Source organism: Platalea leucorodia (genome assembly GCF_965183815.1).
Source record: "Platalea leucorodia genome assembly, chromosome: Z".
NCBI classification, from domain to species: Eukaryota; Metazoa; Chordata; class Aves; order Pelecaniformes; family Threskiornithidae; genus Platalea; species Platalea leucorodia.
The window spans coordinates 94,420,650-94,439,937 of record NC_138858.1 but is presented as its reverse complement, the minus strand read 5'-3'; the positions used below and the strand labels follow the sequence as shown (position 1 = coordinate 94,439,937).

General features: G+C 58.7%; 1 protein-coding gene across 6 annotated transcripts in view; it reads right to left on the bottom strand.

Annotated features, from left to right (window-relative positions):
- Nucleotides 1-39: 39 nt before the first annotated feature.
- LOC309602616 (2-oxoglutarate dehydrogenase complex component E1) overlaps nucleotides 40-19,288 on the bottom strand; it is a 35,867-nt gene continuing 16,618 nt past the window's right edge. For 3 of the 6 annotated variants that reach the window (XM_082336292.1, XM_082336290.1, XM_082336291.1), the window contains 20 exons: nucleotides 14,871-14,915; nucleotides 12,471-12,586; nucleotides 11,118-11,272; nucleotides 10,527-10,673; nucleotides 9,940-10,030; nucleotides 8,784-8,963; nucleotides 6,756-6,884; nucleotides 6,062-6,241; nucleotides 5,546-5,698; nucleotides 4,742-4,844; nucleotides 4,395-4,523; nucleotides 3,344-3,494; nucleotides 3,121-3,248; nucleotides 2,857-3,035; nucleotides 2,622-2,693; nucleotides 2,013-2,135; nucleotides 1,369-1,441; nucleotides 605-768; nucleotides 359-513; nucleotides 40-272 (listed from right to left, as the gene is read on the bottom strand). In XM_082336292.1, the coding sequence (XP_082192418.1) occupies nucleotides 152-272; nucleotides 359-513; nucleotides 605-768; nucleotides 1,369-1,441; nucleotides 2,013-2,135; nucleotides 2,622-2,693; nucleotides 2,857-3,035; nucleotides 3,121-3,248; nucleotides 3,344-3,494; nucleotides 4,395-4,523; nucleotides 4,742-4,844; nucleotides 5,546-5,698; nucleotides 6,062-6,241; nucleotides 6,756-6,884; nucleotides 8,784-8,963; nucleotides 9,940-10,030; nucleotides 10,527-10,673; nucleotides 11,118-11,272; nucleotides 12,471-12,586; nucleotides 14,871-14,915 (2,594 nt within the window). In that variant the 3' untranslated portion in view covers nucleotides 40-151. The remainder of the gene's footprint in view (nucleotides 273-358; nucleotides 514-604; nucleotides 769-1,368; nucleotides 1,442-2,012; nucleotides 2,136-2,621; nucleotides 2,694-2,856; nucleotides 3,036-3,120; nucleotides 3,249-3,343; nucleotides 3,495-4,394; nucleotides 4,524-4,741; nucleotides 4,845-5,545; nucleotides 5,699-6,061; nucleotides 6,242-6,755; nucleotides 6,885-8,783; nucleotides 8,964-9,939; nucleotides 10,031-10,526; nucleotides 10,674-11,117; nucleotides 11,273-12,470; nucleotides 12,587-14,870; nucleotides 14,916-19,288) is intronic. The other 3 variants (XM_082336294.1, XM_082336293.1, XM_082336295.1) reach the window with 1 other exon arrangement.

Below are 19,288 nucleotides of genomic sequence, written 5' to 3'. Positions count from 1 at the left end.
GCCGGCCCCGGCGCGAGCCGGACAAGGACTCCAGGCGCCAGCATGGGGTTTTACAAGGTCTGTAGTTAAGGAGGGAGGGGGGAGGCGAGCGAGGGACAGACAGATGGACAGACAGACGGACGGGAGCATGCTGCCGCCGCCGGGCTGGCGCTTAGGCCAGGTCCTTGAAGGCGTCGAGGTTGAAGGCGGTGTCGAGGAGCCGCTGCAGCTCCGTCAGGTGGGTTTTCTTGTTGCCGGTGGCAGGGGCAGCCGCCGGCTCCCGCCCCGCGTACCTGCGGGGGAGAAGGCAGGGGGTGAGGGGGGGTCCGCACCCCCGCGAACCCCCCCAAACATCACGGCCACCCCCCCAAGTCCCTACCAGACGGGCTTGGCACGGTTGATGGTGGTGCGGAGCCGGGGTTTGACGTAGTCGTAGTAGCCCTGGTTTTTGTGCTCCTCCTGGCACCACACCAGCTCAGCGGCCGGGTACTTCTGGGCTTCCCGCTGGAGGAGGTCGAAGGGGAACGGGGAGAGCTGCAGGGGACACACAGTGGTGTCACGGTGGCGTCATGGGGCCCACGGCACCCCCAGCCTGCGGGCTCCGAGGCAACCGGACCCTGCTCACCTGCTCCACCCTGGTGATGGCCACGTCGGCCTCCATCTGCCGGGCCTTGCGCTCGCGGGTCAGGTCGTAGTAGACCTTGCCGGTGCAGAACAGCACCCGCTTCACCTGCTCGGGGCTCTGGGCCGCGGGGCCGCCGTCAGGGATGACACGGAGGAAGTGGGTGCCTGCCAGGAGAGGGATGGCACCGTCACCCACAGCAGCCCGGGGCACTGCGCCAGCAGCTGCCTGCACCCGCGTCCCCTGCCCGCCCCTCCTGGGACCCCAGTGGGCAGGCAAACCGGAGAGGCAGAGCCTGACCAGCTGTTCTGGGTCCGGCTCCCAGTACAAACCATCACGGCTCTATGGGACTTGGGGCTGCCAAACCCCAGACACGCCATTCCGGCAGGAAACGGCTGCCGACGGAGGAAGCATCACGGCAAAGCCGAGTCACGTCCCCCCGGGGTGCCAGACTCGGCACTAACAAGGGGTGGCTCCCATTTGCTGGGCAGATGGCCGCAGCCGGCACACTCCAGCCGTGGCAGGGGCGAGCACGCCGCCTTGGCGCTGGAGGGGAGCGGGGAGGGAAGGCAGGCAGCGCGCCTGCCGCGCCAGAGCAGAGCTTCCCGCACAGGCTGCCTGCGATGCCGGCGGCATCAGCCTCGCTCAGCTGCTCTTAGGCACGGGGAGGCTGCTGCCAGGCAGACTTTAGCCGAGGTGGCCGGCTCCTGCCCTTCACCCTTCATCCCGCAGAGCAGCACGGGGTGGGAACAGACGCCTGCCCGTACCTGGCAGCATGTCGTCGAAGCTGGAACGGGCTTCGGGGTGGCGCAGCAGCGACTTTGGAGTGAAGATTATCAGCTGGAGGGGGGAGAAGAGGAAGAGCAAGGCGGTCAGCCTCACCAGAAACACCCCGCTGCAAGCAGAAGCCAGAGCGCCAACCTGCCCGTCCTGCCTGCCCTCCCCTGCCCGAGCGCAGGAGTGGCCCCGAGACGTTTGCTCCTCGCTCGGATGCCACACTCGGCCAGGTCAGGCACCGCTTTCCGACAGTGCCGGCTTTCCCAGTCTGGGTTCCCCTAGGGAAGATCCTGAGGTGCTGCCGGGGACCTGCCTGCCCCACAGCCGCAGCTGAAGGCAAGGGCCTGGACCGGGTTATTTACCGACGCCCGCCGGCCCCGACATCTCTGACCTCCCCGTGGGGCGCAGGAAGGGCTTGCAGCCGCCCCAGCCCACATGAGCTGGCCGGCAGCACGACGCGTACCAAACCAACCCCGAGCACCAAGAGGTCCTTGGCCCGGGCAGAGGCAAAGTGCCAGTGTTTGCTGCCGAGGTGCCAGAACAAGCCCGCGCCGAGTCCCATCCCCAGGCTTGGAAGGGACACGGGGCTGCCCTGCCTTGGCACCGAGCCCGGTGTGGAGCTGCCGGCACTGACCGGTTTGCGGAAGGGCAGGAGGATCTGGCGCCGGAGGACGTGGAAGAAGTTGGCTGGAGTGGAGCAGTTCACGACGATCCAATTGCAGTCATAGAGCTGGCGCACATCGAAGTCGTCCAGTTTCTGCCTCAGCAAGCGCAGTGAGAGGGATTTCAAGAAACACAAGGTGCCTCTTGGCCTCCCAGCTCTGGCAGTGGGGAGAAGAGCGGCACCCAGCCCTCCCTCCCTCCCTCCTCTCCCCCTCCAGAGCGCACGGAGACCTGGGAGAGGCTGTGGGTCTGTGCCCCCCACCTTCGGGTGGCCACAGGGGTGGCCAGCAGCCCCCTCCCATGCCGTTTTGGGGACACCTCTGCCTCACGCCATGCAGCAGCCCTGGGGGCAGCGGCAATGTAGCCTGGCCACCAGGTTCAGCCCCTTCCCCAAACCCTCCCTGCTGCAGCACGAGCCCAGGGCGTCCCACGCCTCCTGCTACCGGCTCTGCGACACCCGCCCCAACCGCAGCATTGCGCTGAGCCCACCCAGCATTATTGCCCCCCTCCCTATTTCAAGGCAGCGGTTGGATCCGGGACACAGGAGGGCCGGGCTGAGCTCAGCACGGCCGCCACTCACGGGGAAGACGTCGGGATCATCATTGCACATCTGCAAGAATCGTTCTGGGCGGGCGGAGGAGTGCTCGGGACCCTGCGGGGACCAAGCAGGGACGAGAGTGAGGGGTGGGGGCAAGGCTGGTGCAAGAAGCTGATGCCGGGCACAGCCATGCCAGGAGCAGTGCTACCTGCCACCGCTGCCCTTGGCTCTGCTTCTGGTGCACCCCTGGGTGCCCGCGAGCTGGGGGGGTCCTTACCATGCCCTCCATGCCGTGGGGAAGCAGCAGGACGATGCCGTTCTGCCGGACCCACTTGGCCTGCCCAGGACAGATGAACTGGTCGATTATGCACTGAGCGGTGTTGTGGAAGTCCCCGAATTGGGCTTCCCAAAGCACCAGGGCATTGGGGCTTGCCATGGCGAAGCCCAGCTCGAATCCTGAGGGATGGGAGAGAAGTGAGAGGGTTATCCTCCCGGAGCAGCCTCACCCCGCCAGCTGGCGGACGCAGACCTCCTTGCTCACCGAGGACGCCGTACTCCGACAGAGAGCTGTTGCAGACGGTGTAAGGAGCCTGGTTGGGCCAGAGGTGGTTCATGGGGATACAGGTCCTCTTGTCCACGTTCTGATCGTGCAGGACGTGGTGGCGATGGCTGGAAGAAGAGAAAGTGTTACTCCATCGTCACCCTTCAGATCCCTTCTGGAAAGGCTGGAATCGCCTTTACGGCCACCAAAAGCACAGCTTTACCTGAATGTCCCCCTCTCAACGTCCTGGCCGCTCAGGCGGATGTGGATGCCCTCTTTGAGCAGAGAGCCGAATGCCATGTACTCTGCCAGGGCCCAGTCCACTGTCCGATTCTTCACCATCTCCCCACGGGTTTTCAGAATACGGCTCAAACCTGCCGGGACAGAAGCCGGTTCGTAGCTGGGGCGGGAGGGAGCTCCAGCAACACCACGCTTGTCCCACAACCTGCCCACAGACTGACAGACTGCAGATGCCCAGGGGCAGAGGAACGAATCCACCTCTGCTGGAGGCATGAACCAGGGATGAGGAATGAGGACTGCAGGGAAGGATCAGCTCCAAAGAAGAGCTACTCCTCAGTTCACTTCCCTTAACCACAGCTCCCTCATGAACTAATTCTCGTAGACCCACAGAACGGTTTGAGTTGGAAGGGACCTTCAAAGGTCACCTAGTCCAACCCCCTGCCGTGGGCAGGGACACCTTCCACTGGATCAGGTTGCTCAAAGCCCCGTCCAACCTGGCCTTGAACGCTTCCAGGGATGGGGCATCCACAGCTTCTCTGGGCAACCTGGCCCAGTGTCTCACCACCCTCCTTATGTGCAATCTAACCCTACCCTCTTTCAGTTTAAAATCCTCACCCCTTGTCCTGTCTCTACGGGCCCTGGTAAAAAGTCTCTCTCTGTCTTTCTCATAAGCCCCCTTTATATACCGAAAAGCCACTGTAAGGTCCCCCTGGAGCCTTCTCTTCTCCAGGCTGAACACCCCCAGCTCTCTCAGCCTTTCTTCTCAGCAGAGCTGTTCCAGCCCTGGACCTCCTCTGGACCTGCTCCAACAGGTCCATGTCTTTCCTGTGCTGGGGACCCCAGAGCTGGACGCAGCGCTCCAGGGGGGTCTCAGGAGAGCTGAGTAGAGGGGGAGAATCCCCTTCCTCGCCCTGCTGGCCACATATATCAAAGCACTGTAACAGGTCCCTTCCCTTCCAGGCCACCTTCCAGCCCTATCCCACATCTTCTCTGGAACAAACGCCCTGTCTGGCATAGCTTCCGCAAGCTCCTACCTCCATGGATAGTGAAATCCTCCACCGGCACCGAGCTGGCCACTTGACCAATATGCGTCAAGTCCTCTTCATTCAGACCAGTGGAAGGGCAGGTCATGCTCCGGGGTTGGCCATCCAGAGTGAAGAAACCTGCAAGAGGAGGAGCAGTCAGCTGCGTTGTGGGAGCCGTGCCCAGCTCCGTGTGAAGAGCTCAGGTCACAGACACCCTCAAGCAAGGGCAGGGATGCAAGGAGCAGGGAGCACCACCTCACCTCCCCAGCAGGGTGGTTTACTAGAAAATAGCTGCCATGGCTCCAGAGAAGCCAGGCTCTTTGCTAAGGACCTCCAAAATGTTGCTAGTGACTTACCAGGCCAGGGTGAGTCCAGCCAGTGCTTGATGTGCAAGATCTTTTCATCCTTGGATCTCGCATGGGCCTCCTCGCAGATCTTATCGTACTTGGCAATTTCCTCCTGAAAGGCAGAACCAGGAGGGGGAAAAGCATTAGCGAGGGGTCTCCAAACAAGGGTGCAGAGCCTGGGGGCCTCAGCGCAAGCTTGCAAGGGTGCTGGAGGGCACAGCAGGTCCCCGCAGCAGGGGAGCCCCAGGGCTGCGCAGCTCAGCCTTAGAGAGCAGAGCTGCTGCTGGAGGCCCCCGTCCCCCAAGAGACAGCTCTGCTGCCATCCGAACTGACAACTCCCGTTCAACCCTAAAGATGCTGCAAAGTGGTGCAGGGGCAAGGAGGAGCTGGCAGAGCTGCTGCCATGCTTGCTGCCAGGGTGGCAGAACCGGGGCAGGAGCCCTGCCCCAGATACCCCCAGGCCACAGCGAGCGCGAGTGCTGCAGAGCCCAGCTCTCCCGTGGGTCCCAGCCATGCCGCAGCGGTCCAGCGCCGTGCGGTCTGGGCTGTGCTGATCACAGGGCAATCCTTGAACTGGATGTTCCTGTGCTGTTCAGAGCTGGCACAGTCCAAGGACGAGCCTTGGCTCCTAACCCTGTCGCTGCCAGGTCTGCAGAACTTGCCCAGCCCTAGCACAGCTCTGCCACCTTTAGGTGACAAGCACAAGCAGAAACAGGCCCCGGCACATCGTTCACATCCAAGTCTGAACCAAACAAGTAGTTTTCCCCAGAGATGCCGCTCGCAGTTTTCCTCCCAGGCCCCAAGGGACAGTACCTCATACTCCGGCTGATTTACTACCCCCTGGGAAATCAGCAGCTCTGCGTATTTCTGCAGCACTGGCTTCTGTTTCCGGATCTGCTTGTACATCAGGGGTTGTGTGAACATGGGTTCGTCCATCTCGTTGTGACCGTTGCGCCTGTAACAAACCTGCCAAGAAGGGAAAGAGCCTTTGAAAGCAGCTGCTTGCAACCCACGGCTCCGAAAGCAGTCGGAGGTACCTGGGTCTCTGTGCTAGGAAAGGTCTGAAACCGCCCAGGAGGGACCCAAGTGTTTCCTCCCCAATGCGGGAGGCGAGGGCAGGCTCCATACAGAGACAGCGTTGCCTCTCCAAATGCTATTACAGCCTCGTTCCGTTGCTTTACACCACCTCCTCCCTCCCCTCACGTCAAAAGGGCTAGACAAGCCCTGAAGAGAAACCTCAGCTTTCAGAAAATACACCCCGAGAAGTATCGGCGAGCACTTGCAGCAGAGCCACAGCTTTAGGATAAAGCCTTGTGCCACGTTTCTTACCAAATCCACCACCACATCCTTATGGAAGGTGCTTCGCCACTCCGCTGCCACGTTGCACACGTAGACAACAGCCTCCGGGTCGTCTGCGTTGACGTGGAAAATGGGCGCGTTCACTACGCGGGCAACATCGGTCGGGTATGGGGAGGAGCGGGCCATCCGGGGGTCTGTTGTGAAGCCGATCTGTAGCGGGTGAGAGGGAACAGGACCAGCACAGTGGTAAGGATTTGTAAAGCGGCACATGCAGCTTCGAGGGCAGCTTGGCTGCTGCGGCTGAGCTGGGGGTTCCCCCACGGCTGCACCATTCAGCTGTAGCACAACTCGCCCGTCTCCTGCGCCCCAGGCACCACAGCCTGTCCCGGTCCCTGCGCCTGGGCCGTCATCCCGCTGCACTCGCAGGGATGGGCCGGTCCCAGTGAAATGTCTCTGGTTTACGCGGGGGCAGAATGGAGCAGCCCCGCGTGAAATCCCATGCCGAGCATCAGGTTGCACCACCTCTGCGCCAGGCTGGACTCCAAAGCTGCTACTGTTGAGCAGCTGGGTATAAAGTACCCGCTGCTGACCCCAGGATTACGGCTCGTGCCAGGAACATTGGCTAGGAAATGGCTACTGCCAGCTGCCAGCTACCATCCAGACCCGAGCCTGCAGAGGCTGGTCTGCGAGGGACCCCCGTGGATGCAGGGGATTTGCTCCTCACCTGGTTGTTCACCACGACGTGGACAGTGCCGTGGGTGGTGTAGGAGGGCAGGTCGCTCAAGTGGAATGTCTCATACACGATGCCCTGCCCAGCGAAAGCGGCGTCTCCGTGCAGGAGGATGGACATCACCTGGGAGACGTGAAGCCACAGCGGTCAGCAGGGGCTCTGCGGGGACGGCGCGCAGGGGCAGCCACCAGGAAAGGGCCCCGAGTCTCATCCCCGTGAGCCTTTGGCGTCCCAGAAAGGACACAGAGCAGCTCATCAACGCATCCAATGCTTTCTCAGGGGATTGGAGTGGAGCTGGCCACGGCTGGCGCAACCGCCGGGGAGAAGGCTGTGGCCAGCAGTTCTCCCCCCGAGCAAGGGCGGCACGCTCGGGGTGCCTCGATCGGGCAGTGGGATGGCACCCGGTGCACAGTGGCTGAGAGGCAAGTCCCATTCCCAAACACACATGTCCCAAAGCAGAGCCTTTTCCTAACTGGGGGAAGACGAGAAAAATGCCCCTTTCCCCCATGCTGTCACCCCAGAAGACCTTTGGGCAGGAGCCGGGCCAGGAGCTCACTCTGGCTTTGGTGACGTTATTTTGCTATCAAACCCGGGGGCTGGCTGAGGATGCCGCCTGTCAGACGAGGACAGAGTTTGTCTATTTATATCCAGCCCTTGGGGAGTAGGAGGAAGGGAAGCACTTTTGATCTCACCCTTCCACTTCTTGCTGTTGGAGACAGGTCTGCGATGAATCAGACCGCAACTAAACCCCCTGCCGCAGCCTGTTCCCCGCCTGCTCTCCCACCCGGGTGCCGAGAGCTGCCTCCTGCTGCCAGCTCCAGCTTTCCCAGCCCCAGGAATGGTTATCCCTGGTCACACTGAGATCCTTCAGCTTGAGGCTCCTCCTGCCGAGCCCCCCGAGCTGTGATGCTTGGGTTGGCTTTCAGGAGCACCCCTCATTTCCCTGCTTTCCAACCACGGGTTTGGGCATCTGCTGGTCCCCGCAGCCCAGCTGAGCCAGTCGTTCAGAGACAGAGGAAGTGGCAATGGGAGCCTGGGGTGGGCGAGCCCCTGCCAAAGTTATCCCCAAAGACGGCAGGGAAGGATGGGGGAGCAAAGTCAGGGCGATAGCAGGGTGATGGCAGGGGAAGGGGCACAGCAAACAAAAACCAGCTGGGTTTGCCCTCAGTAAGTTTTTACTGGGTTACCCTCAGTCAGTTTGCAGAGGACACCAAGTTGGGTGGGAGTGTTGATCTGCTGGAGGGTAGGAAGGCTCTGCAGAGTGATCTGGACAGGTTGGATCAATGGGCCCAGGTTCAACAAGGCTCAGGGCTGGTTCCTGCACTTGGGGCACAACCACCCCAGGCACCGCTGCAGGCGTGGGGAGGAGCGGCTGGGAGCTGCCCGGCGGGAAAGGGCCTGGGGGTGCTGGTCGACAGCCGCTGAACATGAGCCAGCAGTGTGCCCAGGTGGCCAAGAGGGCCAGCGGCATCCTGGCTTGTATCAGGAACAGTGTGGCCAGCAGGAGCAGGGCAGGGATCGTCCCCCTGTGCTGGGCACTGGTGAGGCCGCCCCTTGAATCCTGTGTTCAGTGTTGGGGCCCTCACCCCATGAAGGCCATGGAGGGGCTGGAGCGTGGCCAGAGCAGGGCAGCGAGGCTGGGGCAGGGGCTGGAGCACAAGGCTGGGGAGGAGTGGCTGGGGGAGCTGGAATAGGATGAGAGGGAACGGCCTCAAGCTGCGCCAGGACAGGTTTAGGTTGGATATTAGGAAAAACTTCTTCACCGAAAGGGCTGTCAGGCCCTGGCACAGGCTGCCCGGGGCAGGGGCTGAGTCCCCATCCCTGGAGGTATTTAAAAGACAGGGAGATGTGGTGCTTGGGGACATGGTTTAGTGGTGGACTTGGCAGTGCTGGGTTAACGGTTGGACTTGATGATCTTATGGGTCTTTTCCAATCTAAACGATTTTATGATTCTATTCTACGATTCTAGGAAACCCTGTCCAGCCCAGGCCATGTCACTGCAGGCATCTCAGCACCACTCACCTTCTTCCCTTCCGTGTCCCCGCAGTAAAACTGCTCTGCTTTAGTCTTGCCTTGAACAACGGGATCTGCTGCTTCCAGGTGAGAAGGATTTGCCACCAAGGAAAGGGTGATGTTCCTGTCGGTGACGCGGTTAATCCGCCGGTGGTACATTCCCAGGTGGTACTTAACGTCACCGGAGCCCTGACGGAGGGGAGAGGAGAGGAGAGTCACCCCCAGGAATGTAAGCGGCTTTTGGGGCATGGAAGGAGACATGAGGCAGGGCGGTGCTGACCCCAGGGGCTGGAAAAAGGGGGCATTTTCTGGAGGCGCTGGCAGAAAGCAGCCGTCACTCACTTAGGAGCTGAGCTGGCATTCAGCAAAGAAAAAGCAGCCTGTTCCAGGTGCCAAACTGCCAACAAACCTCAGACACACATCGAGCCCATCTAGGTAAGGTTGTAGGTGCAGGGGAAGAAGCAAGTGGGGTGAGTTTGGGAAAGACACTGGAAAGCAGCTGAGATAACGCTCACCCAAGCTCTGCTCACACTGCCACAGCACAGCCATCCCTGGCACCGTTCCCTGCAGGTCCCCGTTGGGGCACCTCGACACCCCAGGCTGCCACTTTCTCACCTCGAAACCCCGTCTGAAGGGCACGGCAGGATAAAGCCAGCCCAGCCCAGCTTTCCGAAAGCCAAATCATCCCGGCTTATGATGCTGCAAGCTTTGAAGCACGACTGCATCACAGCGACAGAGCCTGCGGCACAAGCGATTCGAGCCTCGGGGCTTTTGGAGCTGCTTTAGGGCCCCATATGGGGCCCAGGGGCTGCTGCAAGGGTCCAAGCCAACCTCTGCTCCTCGCTGCCTTCCCCTCACCTCGCCGTTCACCCCAAGGCTGCTTTACACCCATGGAGAGCCGCTGACCACCCAGCCTGCGCTGGAGACACCGACAGCGGCCAGGGCACACGTCACCCCCAGGACAGGCAAGGACAGACCGGCACTGGCACCGACACAAAGGCTTCAGTCACACGAGTGTGCGTGCAATGTGGAAATCCTCGTGATGCTGACACCACCGAGTGACACCACGAGTGGTGGCACAATCCAACTCACAGTGTATGGCCAGAGCCTTTGGGGACCACATGGGAACAGGTGACAGCAACCTGCTATGGCAGAGGAGACTCACCTCATCAGCAGCCTCCAGCTTGGAGTCGAACTGGCAGAAGATCTGTTCCAGCTCTTTCCTGATCACGTTGGCGAGAACATTCAGGCGTCCCCTGCAAAAGCAAGACCATTGTTGGCAACCAGCAGCGCCAGCCTGGCATTGAGTGCCAACGGTGACCTGCCACCCCCGCCGTCATGCAGAGGCAACACAACAACCCCACACCTCCGGCGACGGCTGTAGGGTCAACTGGGGAGGCGGCTCTGCGGTTTCACCCGAGACGGAGGCTGCAGACCCCTCAGCACAGGGATGGACTGGCTGCCACCACATCCCGACAGCTGCCCCAGAGCGGGCAGGCCGAGTCCTGCTCTGGGATTTGAGCTCTGCCGCTCGAGCCACCACCCCTCTCCAGATGAATTTACAAACGAGCTGAAGCTGAAGACACTGCAATGAGCAGAAAGCAGCCAAGGCCGGAGCTCTCCGGTTAAGGTTCACCACCAGCCAAGACCAGTTAGGTGACAGCAGAAACCAGTGTGCCCTCCAGTACAGAACACTGGCAGCATCCCCCTCCTCCGCACCCCAAGCAAGGCCGTGGAAAGAGGCAGGGTTACCTGTGGGGCATCCCCATGATAACGTAATCCACTCCCTTCTCACTCGACTTATCAATAATCGTCTTTAAGGCTGGGATCAGCACTTCGCAGCCCTCCAGACCGAAACGCTTCTCCGAAGACCATTTCCGATGGAGGAACTCCTCAAACCTGGAAGGCAAAGGGAGAGAGGGATCGGTGCCAGGGCTACAGCTGAGGGCAGAAACCAGAGACAGGATGGGGAGCGCGCCGAGGGAGCCACAGCACCCAGTGATGCTTAAGGAAGCATCACGCAGCAGCCCGACAGCCTTCCCTGTCACCCTGGTCTCCTCCTGCAGAGCCCGGCTGGCTGCTCCCCCACGCCAACACCGTGCTGCACTTAAACCTTATTTTTAGACCTTTCCTTTCAGGATCATCCATGTTTTCGGGCTCTTTGCCAGCACCTGAGCCTGCCAGCCTGGCAGCTCACTGGCGTCACCCTGCTGATTAAACCAACCACGACAGATATGATGTCAAGATGTGACTCAGGCGGTGACTGCGTCACTCCGGCTGAGAGCAAACCACCCCGGGCAGCAAGGGAAGATAAGGAGAAGGTGAAGACCCCCCCCAGGGTACCTGGTAGAGCGGACCAGCCTGGCCAGCAGCGTGCGTTTCTCTTCATTGGTGAACTGCATGATGCCTGGGGTCTCAAACTTCTGCCGGATCCACTGGCACTGCTCCAGGTCGTTGATAAACATGAACTCCACGCCGATGTGCTGGCAGTACGCCATCTGCCCCGACAGGAGAAGAAGGGCCGTGAGACAACGGTCAGGGCTTTAACACCTCCTCACCCCCAGCCAAAGACAGCCATGTGCGGCATCGTATCAGCCCACGGGGCCAGGGACTCTTTCGTTCCCCACTTTAACCTTTCAGCAGGACAAAGAGCCCTCCTGCACCAGCGGAGACACAAACCCTCCTGCCTGGCAGCCGCGCCGCCCAACACCGGCAAGCGCTGCCTGCGACGCCAGCCTGGGGGGACCCGTGAGCAGTGCCCGGCAGCCAGCACCACGCCAGCCCCATTTTGGGAGCCTGGTTTGAGCTGTCTTCCCGGGAAAGGGGACGCTGCAGGGGACGTCCTGGGATGCTGCGGGGCAGCACGGACCCTGCACACGACCCAACATCAAAATGTTTAATTCCCTTTCCCCAAGGGGCCCAGGATCAGACCCTCGAGTCCTTTACATCCACCTCAGAGGTGAGATTTTCCCTCTCACTGACATCAGCTGTGACCAAGTACACAACCCCACTTCGTATGGCAGGGAGAAAATCAGCAAAACAACCTCCCCCAAAAATAAGGAGCCCGTTCTTGCAGCTTATCCAAGATGTTGACGCAGCTTTGCTTCTCCCAAGGTCAACCTGTCTCAGCAGAGACCATCTGAGCAAGCCTGCAGCTCGCCTGGGAACCGTCTGCGCTCTCAGACCGGGCAGGGCCAGGTATGAAATTTGGCAGCAAAGGGGAACCGGCTGCAAGAGCTGGAAGCCCCAGGCTGGAGCTGCTCCTGTACCGGGACCCTCCAAGGGGCCACCACGCAGGGCAGCAGCGCTGCTGCAGCACACAGAGCTGGGTACCGCCTGCCTCCAGCCTGCTCCTGTGCTCTCCCAGCACCGTTTGCTGCTTTAAACTGGAAAATGTAGCTGGAGAGGTTTCCAAAAATGCAGTATTTAGTTGCCAGGGGTCTGCTCCACCCTGGGCAGACCAAATGTGTTGCCCCAAAGCAGCGTGAAGCTGGAGGCGATCAGAGATGACCAGGTAACACTGCTGCTATGAGTGGGGCAAGCGCCGAGGAGCAGCTCCCAACCTGAAAAGCTTAAAATCTGCAGGTTGGCCCAGGCTGCGGGCAGCAGCAGGGCCCAGGACCTCCAAAAAGCAACTGCTCTGCCCCTGCCCCGGGCTGCAAACAGGTCTCAGACAGCCCTCCCTGCCCTCCTCACCTCCAGCCGCCGGATGATTTCCCGGAGCGGAAGAGCCGATTCATTTCCACCGATGAAAGTGGTAGTGGGCAAGTGGAAGACCTTGTCGAGGTCAGATTCATCCAGCCCGTAAAAGCCTGCAGGATTTTTCATGGGTGGGACAAGCAAAAGCAAGAGAGAGAAGGAAGGAAGGGGAACAGGGGGACACCGGCACGCAGGGACCAGGTGCGTTTGGGAGAGGTGGGGAAGGGACAAAAAAAAGCAGCATAAAACCAAAAATAAGCATGAAGGAGGTTTATATGGATAAAAAACAAGCCGTAATTAAACAAAAAGACATTAAGCACAGAACAACATGGTTATTACAAAAGGTAACGCAGGAAACGAAACACAAAGCAATATATATGTATGTAAATCGGTAATTAAAATCCAGTGTGAAAGTCAGGAAGTTTGTAGCCCCAAGAACGCAAAAAATACACCACAAATTGTAACAGAGGGGAGAGAAAAGAAACAGAGGGATTGAGGAGTCACCGAGCACAACGGAGGTGTCGCCACACGGCGGGAATTAAAAATGAAGAGTCAAGGCGGAAAAGGAAACGGTTAAAACAGACAAACCCCAAAGAGGGAGAGAAAGAGAAGCAAGAGAGAGAAAATGGCATCAGGGCTCTGCGACGGACTCTCCTGAATAGCTCAGCCCGGGAGCGGGGCAGCCAGCCAGCCCCTCGGGGGTTTTGCTGCCCAGATACCCCCTCACCCAATTAACAGCCTTTTAATTAGGGCTTTAGCCTAGCTCTGCCCAGCAAACCCCCTCCTTTTTGGTGCTGGCACCTCGTGGTTCGTAGGCGGCTCCTACTTACGGCACGCGGGGCTGCGGGGAGCTGGGTGCGCCGGGAGACGGTGCCGAGCAGGGCTCGGGGCCGAACGTCGGGTTTTAGAGCCGCAGATGAGCCCCGCCGCCGCCTGCTGCTGTTACAGCCCCTGCCAGGGCCCGCAGCAGCTCCGCGGGACCCCAAACCCATCGGAGGTGCCTCCGCGCCCACTGAAGCTCACGGCTGTCTTTGGGGAAACTGAGGCACAATGAACTCGCTGAACCGATGCAGCAAGGCAGAAGCAGAGGCGGGAAGGGGACTGGGGAGTCCCAAGGCCCTTTCGGAGCAGGAGCTTGGCTGGAAGGGGGGCAGAGGAGGGGAGCTGCCCGCTCCCAACAGGGCCAGGTTTCAGGGTGTTTTCTAACCCAGGGCAGGAGCCGCAGAGGAGGCAGAGTTACCCCCGCTCCTCCCACCTCCCTCCAAGACAGCCCGACACCTCAGCTGGGGTTTCTTTGGGAGGGTACGGGGGATGCCACCCCCAAGGGCAGCGTAACCCACCTTTCTCCAGGCAAAGTGAGGCAAAAATTGGCCCCTCCAGAGCTGGCCCTCCTTGAACTTAATCTTAAAAGAGTCTATCCCTCGCTCTCTGGTCAGGAATGGAGGATGAGCTGGAGACGGGGCTGGGCTCATCCCTGTGCCGCCTCGAGGACACGGCACTTGCTGGAGGCAGGGCACACCCACAGCAAGCCTGGCGCCGAGGTTTTCCATCCATCCCCTCCTCTGCCCACATCACCTCCTGGACACTGCTAGTCCCAGGGGAAGGAACTAAGCCAGATCCACCAGAGCCGTGCCTGGGAGCACTTAACCCTGGCAGGAGCTGAGGCTCTGGCCCCGCGTCTCCAGGACTTCTCTGTGGTTCCTATCCAAACAGAAGTCCTGGAGAGAGGCGGCATTAGTACGGAGCATCCCAGATAAGCTGCTGGTTGGAGGTTCCAGGGAAGCCTCAGTAATTTGCTGTCGCTCCCAGCCCCGCGGCACAGGGCTTTGGCTCACTCTGCCATGCCAATTTGAAGACTCGGGCAGACTTTGAAGGGTATCAGATTTTACAAGGAGTTTTCAGGGCGCTAAGCATCTCTGCTTCTGCTTTGCTGCAACCTGCCAGCTTTTTTGACAGTGCTGAGTATTTATAGGCAGCAATACCATCAGACGGGGGGAAGGCTAGGGATGAGCTGCCAAATTTTCACTGGGACAAAACCAGGGCAGTCAGGAGAAGAAAGCTTGGATTTTTAGGAGACTCAAACCAATCAAGGAGATTGAGGCCTCGTAAAATTAACGTTCACAACAAAACATGTACTCTAGCAAGCTAGGCATGCAAACACACAGTATGGAAAAGGCCAGCGAGGCTCTAAATTGGGGATCTCTACAGGTGAAGCATCACTAACAAAGCACCTACATTGAGACTTTCAGTGGGACAAATGAAAAATAAACATGTTACAGAACTCAAGAGTGGTGTGAGACGGGAGGGGACCGCTTTACCGGCTTGGTTCATGCCCAGAATAACCTATTCAAAGAGAGTCCTGCACTCCAGAGGGTTAAAGGCTCATTAGTTGCATACCTCCTACTGTTAACACTCTCAGCCGCTCCTTGAACACTGCGAGATCTGGGGTGGGCAGGGAAAGGGGTGCAGAAAGGGAGAAGATAGAGAGACGCAGTCAAAGTTAGTAAAAAAAAAAAAACCTGGAACCGTGAAAACTAGTCATGGAAAGCACAAGTCAAAAAAATACAGTATTTAAAATACAGTCAAAAACCATCAGAGGCAAAAGGGTTGGGATGGAGGATGACTATGCACTAGGCAGAAGAGAAATCCCGGTGGAAAGTCTGGCGAGAGGAGGGAGGAGCAGGGAGGGGAACGGGGGGGCATCAGACACTGGGGAGCAGTTGAGCTGCATGGTTTGAGGCGGCCTCTCGCGTGCACACCCCGGGCGGGGAAGGGAGACCGCCCGGGCACGGCGCCTTCACCCGCTGCGACCAAAGGCATCCTCCCGTCAAGCTGCATCAAGGGGAGCGTTATCCTCTGCAGAGCAGGGAGCTGCCTCCCACCCACATCTGCTCCCAGAGGGATTTGCTCTGCTTGTTGCTACCAGGAGGATTTCAAGGTCACCCCCAAGGAGGCACCGCTGCTGCCTACGCACAGGCAGGGGGGTGATCGGGGTGCTAACGAGGCCGTTAACGAGGAAGACCAACGGTGAGGCAGGCACGCACAACGCCATCGTTTCTTGAGCATGCTCGGCGCAGGCGGGAGCATCGGGACGCCGTCCCGGGTGCAGGCAGGGCTGCCGGGCGCCGGCAGCCTGTGCCACCGGAGCCGCGCTCCCCAGCTAGGTTAGGTGACCCGAGTGCCTCAGTCTCACCTGGGCTACAAGAAAGGCTTTGGAAACACTTCTCTTTTTGGTCAGCGGGGGAAAAGCTTACGTTTAGGTGAGAAGTTTGGTTAGCAAGGTCTCAAACTGGGGAAAGGGGAGGTGGCAGCACTCCCAGCCCATCCCCCCACAGGGGCTCGCCTGGCTCCCACGGAGAGACAGACAGACAGACAGCTGGACACTCAGACACACACCGCCGTCCACGCACCCCTGGATTTCAGTGTGCTAAGGCGTTATTTCCTTGGACAGGTCACATCAAGTTCCTGCAGTCATCTTGCCCTTGTTTTACACCACTTACCATGCCAGATCAGCTCCAGCAGAAGACCAGGATGAAATTATTTTGGTTTTTAAAAAGAAAAGACAAAAGAAAGAGGAATTTGGTGGCTCCAGCCCCACCACTCATCACAGCGAGGACCCCCAGGCGGGCTTTCTCCCCCTTGCGTTTTCTCCAAAGCTCACACTGCTTAATCCAAAGAGAGCTTCCAAACCAGACACAAACCAGTTGCTAAACAAAAGGCAATTGAGAAGAAAGATCAATTTCCAAGATTAACCATGCAACTCCTTTGAATTACAGCACTGCCCGGCCATGGTTTAAGCTGTTGGCAGCAGAGCTTGCACCACAAAAGCTGACCTTTAAGGATTTCACTGCTCAGAAAGAGGAAACAAGATTGTTTCCAAGTTTCAAAACCACTCCTGTTATTAACTGCTCTGTCAAGTGTTAAGAAACACTCTTTCAAAGCAAAAAAAAGCCAGCAGGATCTGCTTAGAAATTGGCTTTCTGTGCCACAAGCAGGCGACACCCGATCTTAGGCTCGGCCGGAGCTCTGCCCACGCTCCGCACCAGCGCTGCTCTCCTCCCCTCTTGCTGATCGCTGTTTGCAAGTTGTCCTTGCCAAGTTGTATTTTAAGATCGACCAGATGAGGTTTTCCAGGATGAGGATACCAGGGGAAACTCTATTCAGTATAAATAATACTTACAGCAAGATAATAAAGCCTCCTTTGATTAGAGACTGCCATTTGAGTCTGGGGTCCTACCGTGGGACACAACCTCAGCATGAGCTGGTGGCTGATACCAGCATAGCTTGTTCCCAGGACTCGTTATTTCCTACAAATTCATGGATTCCTGGTAATTAAATCAACACCAGGAACCACAATGGCAGATATTTTAGTATGAAAGCCCAAAGAAACAGAAATTAAAACTTCACGCCTGGCTCAGACATGGAGATCGTGGGCTGAGATTCTCTTCCAGCCGATGCCTACAGACCAGCTATGCCTGAACATTTTCCACCGCAGCGAGCCGGGCTGGGTCACGCTGCTGGGCTCGTGACCACTCACCCTGGGGGAGCAGGAAAAATGGAGCTTATACGGCTTTACCCAGATTCTGTTCCAGCTGTGATGATGCTGTCAGCTCAGCTCTGCAGCTGGGGCTCCAAGGGAGGACCTCTTCTCGGACCGCTTAGGGCTCTTGGGCTCTTCTGCCTCCGAAGCAAGGGCGCTGCTGGAGCACACCTTGCTTCAGAGGAACCACGCAGCCAAAGCAGAAGAAAAACCCCCTGAACTGACCTTCCCCATTGAAGCAGCTCCTTAAGTTCAATGTCCAAGCGGAAACCAGTAAGGAGCAGCATCCCTCAAGAGTCCGTACTGGGACCAAAGGACCTAAACGGTTTAATATCTTCATCGATGGCACGGATAGAGGGATCGAGTGCACCCTCAGCCAGGCTGCAGGGGACACCAAGCGGAGTGGTGCAGTTGATATGCCGGAGGGAAAGGATGGCATCCAGAGACCTGGACAGGCTGGAGGGGAGGGCCTGCGTGAAGTTCTAGGGTCTAGAGAACAAGTCTTATGAGGAGCGGCTGGGGGAGCTGGGGGTGCTCAGCCTGGAGAAGAGGAGGCTGAGGGGAGCCCTCATCGCGCTCTGCAACGGCCTGAAAGGAGGCTGGAGCCGGGGGGGTCGGTCTCTGCTCCCCAGGAACAAGCGATGGGACGAGAGGGAACGGCCTCAAGCTGCGCCAGGGCAGGTTTGGGTTGGATGTTAGGAAAAACTTCTTCACCGAAAGGGCTGTCAGGCCCTGGCACAGGCTGCCCAGGGCAGGGGCTGAGTCCCCATCCCTAGAGGTATTTAAAAGACGGGTAGATGTGGTGCTTGGGGCCATGGTTTAGTGGTGGCCTTGGCAGTGCTGGGTTAACGGTTGCACTTGATGATCTTAAGGGTCTTTTCCAACCTTAACGATTCTATGATTCTAAGTTCATTAAGTTCAAGAAGGTCAAGTGCAAGGGTCAGGGCAATCCCCAGTCCCATCACAGACTGGGGGGGAAGGATGGATGGAGAGCAGCCCTGCAGAGAAGGACTTGGGGATGCTGGCAGGTGACAAATTGGACAAGAGCCATTGATGTGTGCTCGCAGCCCAGAAAGCCAAGTGTCTCCTGGGCTGCATCCAAAGAAGCAAAGCCAGCAGGTCAAGGGAGGGGATTCTGCCCCTCTACTTGGGTCCCGTGAGACCCCCCTGGAGCACTGCGTCCAGCTCTGGGGTCCCCAGCGCGAGATGGCCATGGACCTGTTGGAGCAGGTCCAGAGGAGGCCACAAAAATGATCCCAGGGCTAGAACAGGTCTCCTGAGAAGAAAGGCTGAGAGAGCTGGGGGTGTTCAGCCTGGAGAAGAGAAGGCTCCAGGGGGACCTTACAGTGGCTTTTCGGTATATAAAGGGGGCTTATGAGAAAGACAGAGAGAGACTTTTTACCAGGGCCCATAGAGACAGGACAAGGGGTGAGGATTTTAAACTGAAAGAGGGTAGGGTTAGATTGCACATCAGGAAGGGGTTTTTTATGCTGTGGGTGGTGAGACACTGGGCCAGGTTGCCCAGAGAAGCTGTGGATGCCCCATCCCTGGAAGCGTTCAAGGCCAGGTTGGACGGGGCTTTGAGCAACCTGATCCAGTGGAAGGTGTCCCTGCCCACGGCAGGGGGTTGGACGAGGTGACCTTTGAAGGTCCCTTCCAACCCAAACCACTTTGTGAGTCTACGAGTTACCGAGCAGCACAGTAACGCTGCTCCCTACACCCGGCTCCCTTTTCTCGTGAGGGAGGGCTGTCACTGCAACCACGCGCAGCTGGCCGGCTCTGGGTTTCGTGCAGAGCCTGCTCCCCTCTCAAACGGGAAACACGTCCACCAGGCACAGGGCTTCAGGGCTCTCTGCTGCTCTGCTTCAGAACGACCGTAGCGCCCACAGCAGAGGCCAAAACCCCTGAGCTAGAGAAGGCTTTCCTCACCCTTTCCTCTCCCCAGCCACTGGGAGTGCCTTCAAAGTCACCTAAAAAAGTTTCCCTGCTCCCCTCACAGTGCCAACTACGAGCACTTGTGTCCTCTCCTGCGCCTGGGTTCACGGCCATCGTCTCCCCACCTCTTCCATCAAAACCTCCCAGGCACAGGGCTTGCTCCAACCCAGGGCTGGCTGGCTCCCGCAGCACAGCCAGGGCTTGGTCCTCTAGACAAGCGCATCCGAAGTCCAGACCTCGGGATGAAGCAGCTTCCCCATCATCCCGTGAGCTGGGACAACCAACACCTAATCCTTCCCTACCATTCCCAGTACAGGGAATCCTGTATGAAGGTCCAGCA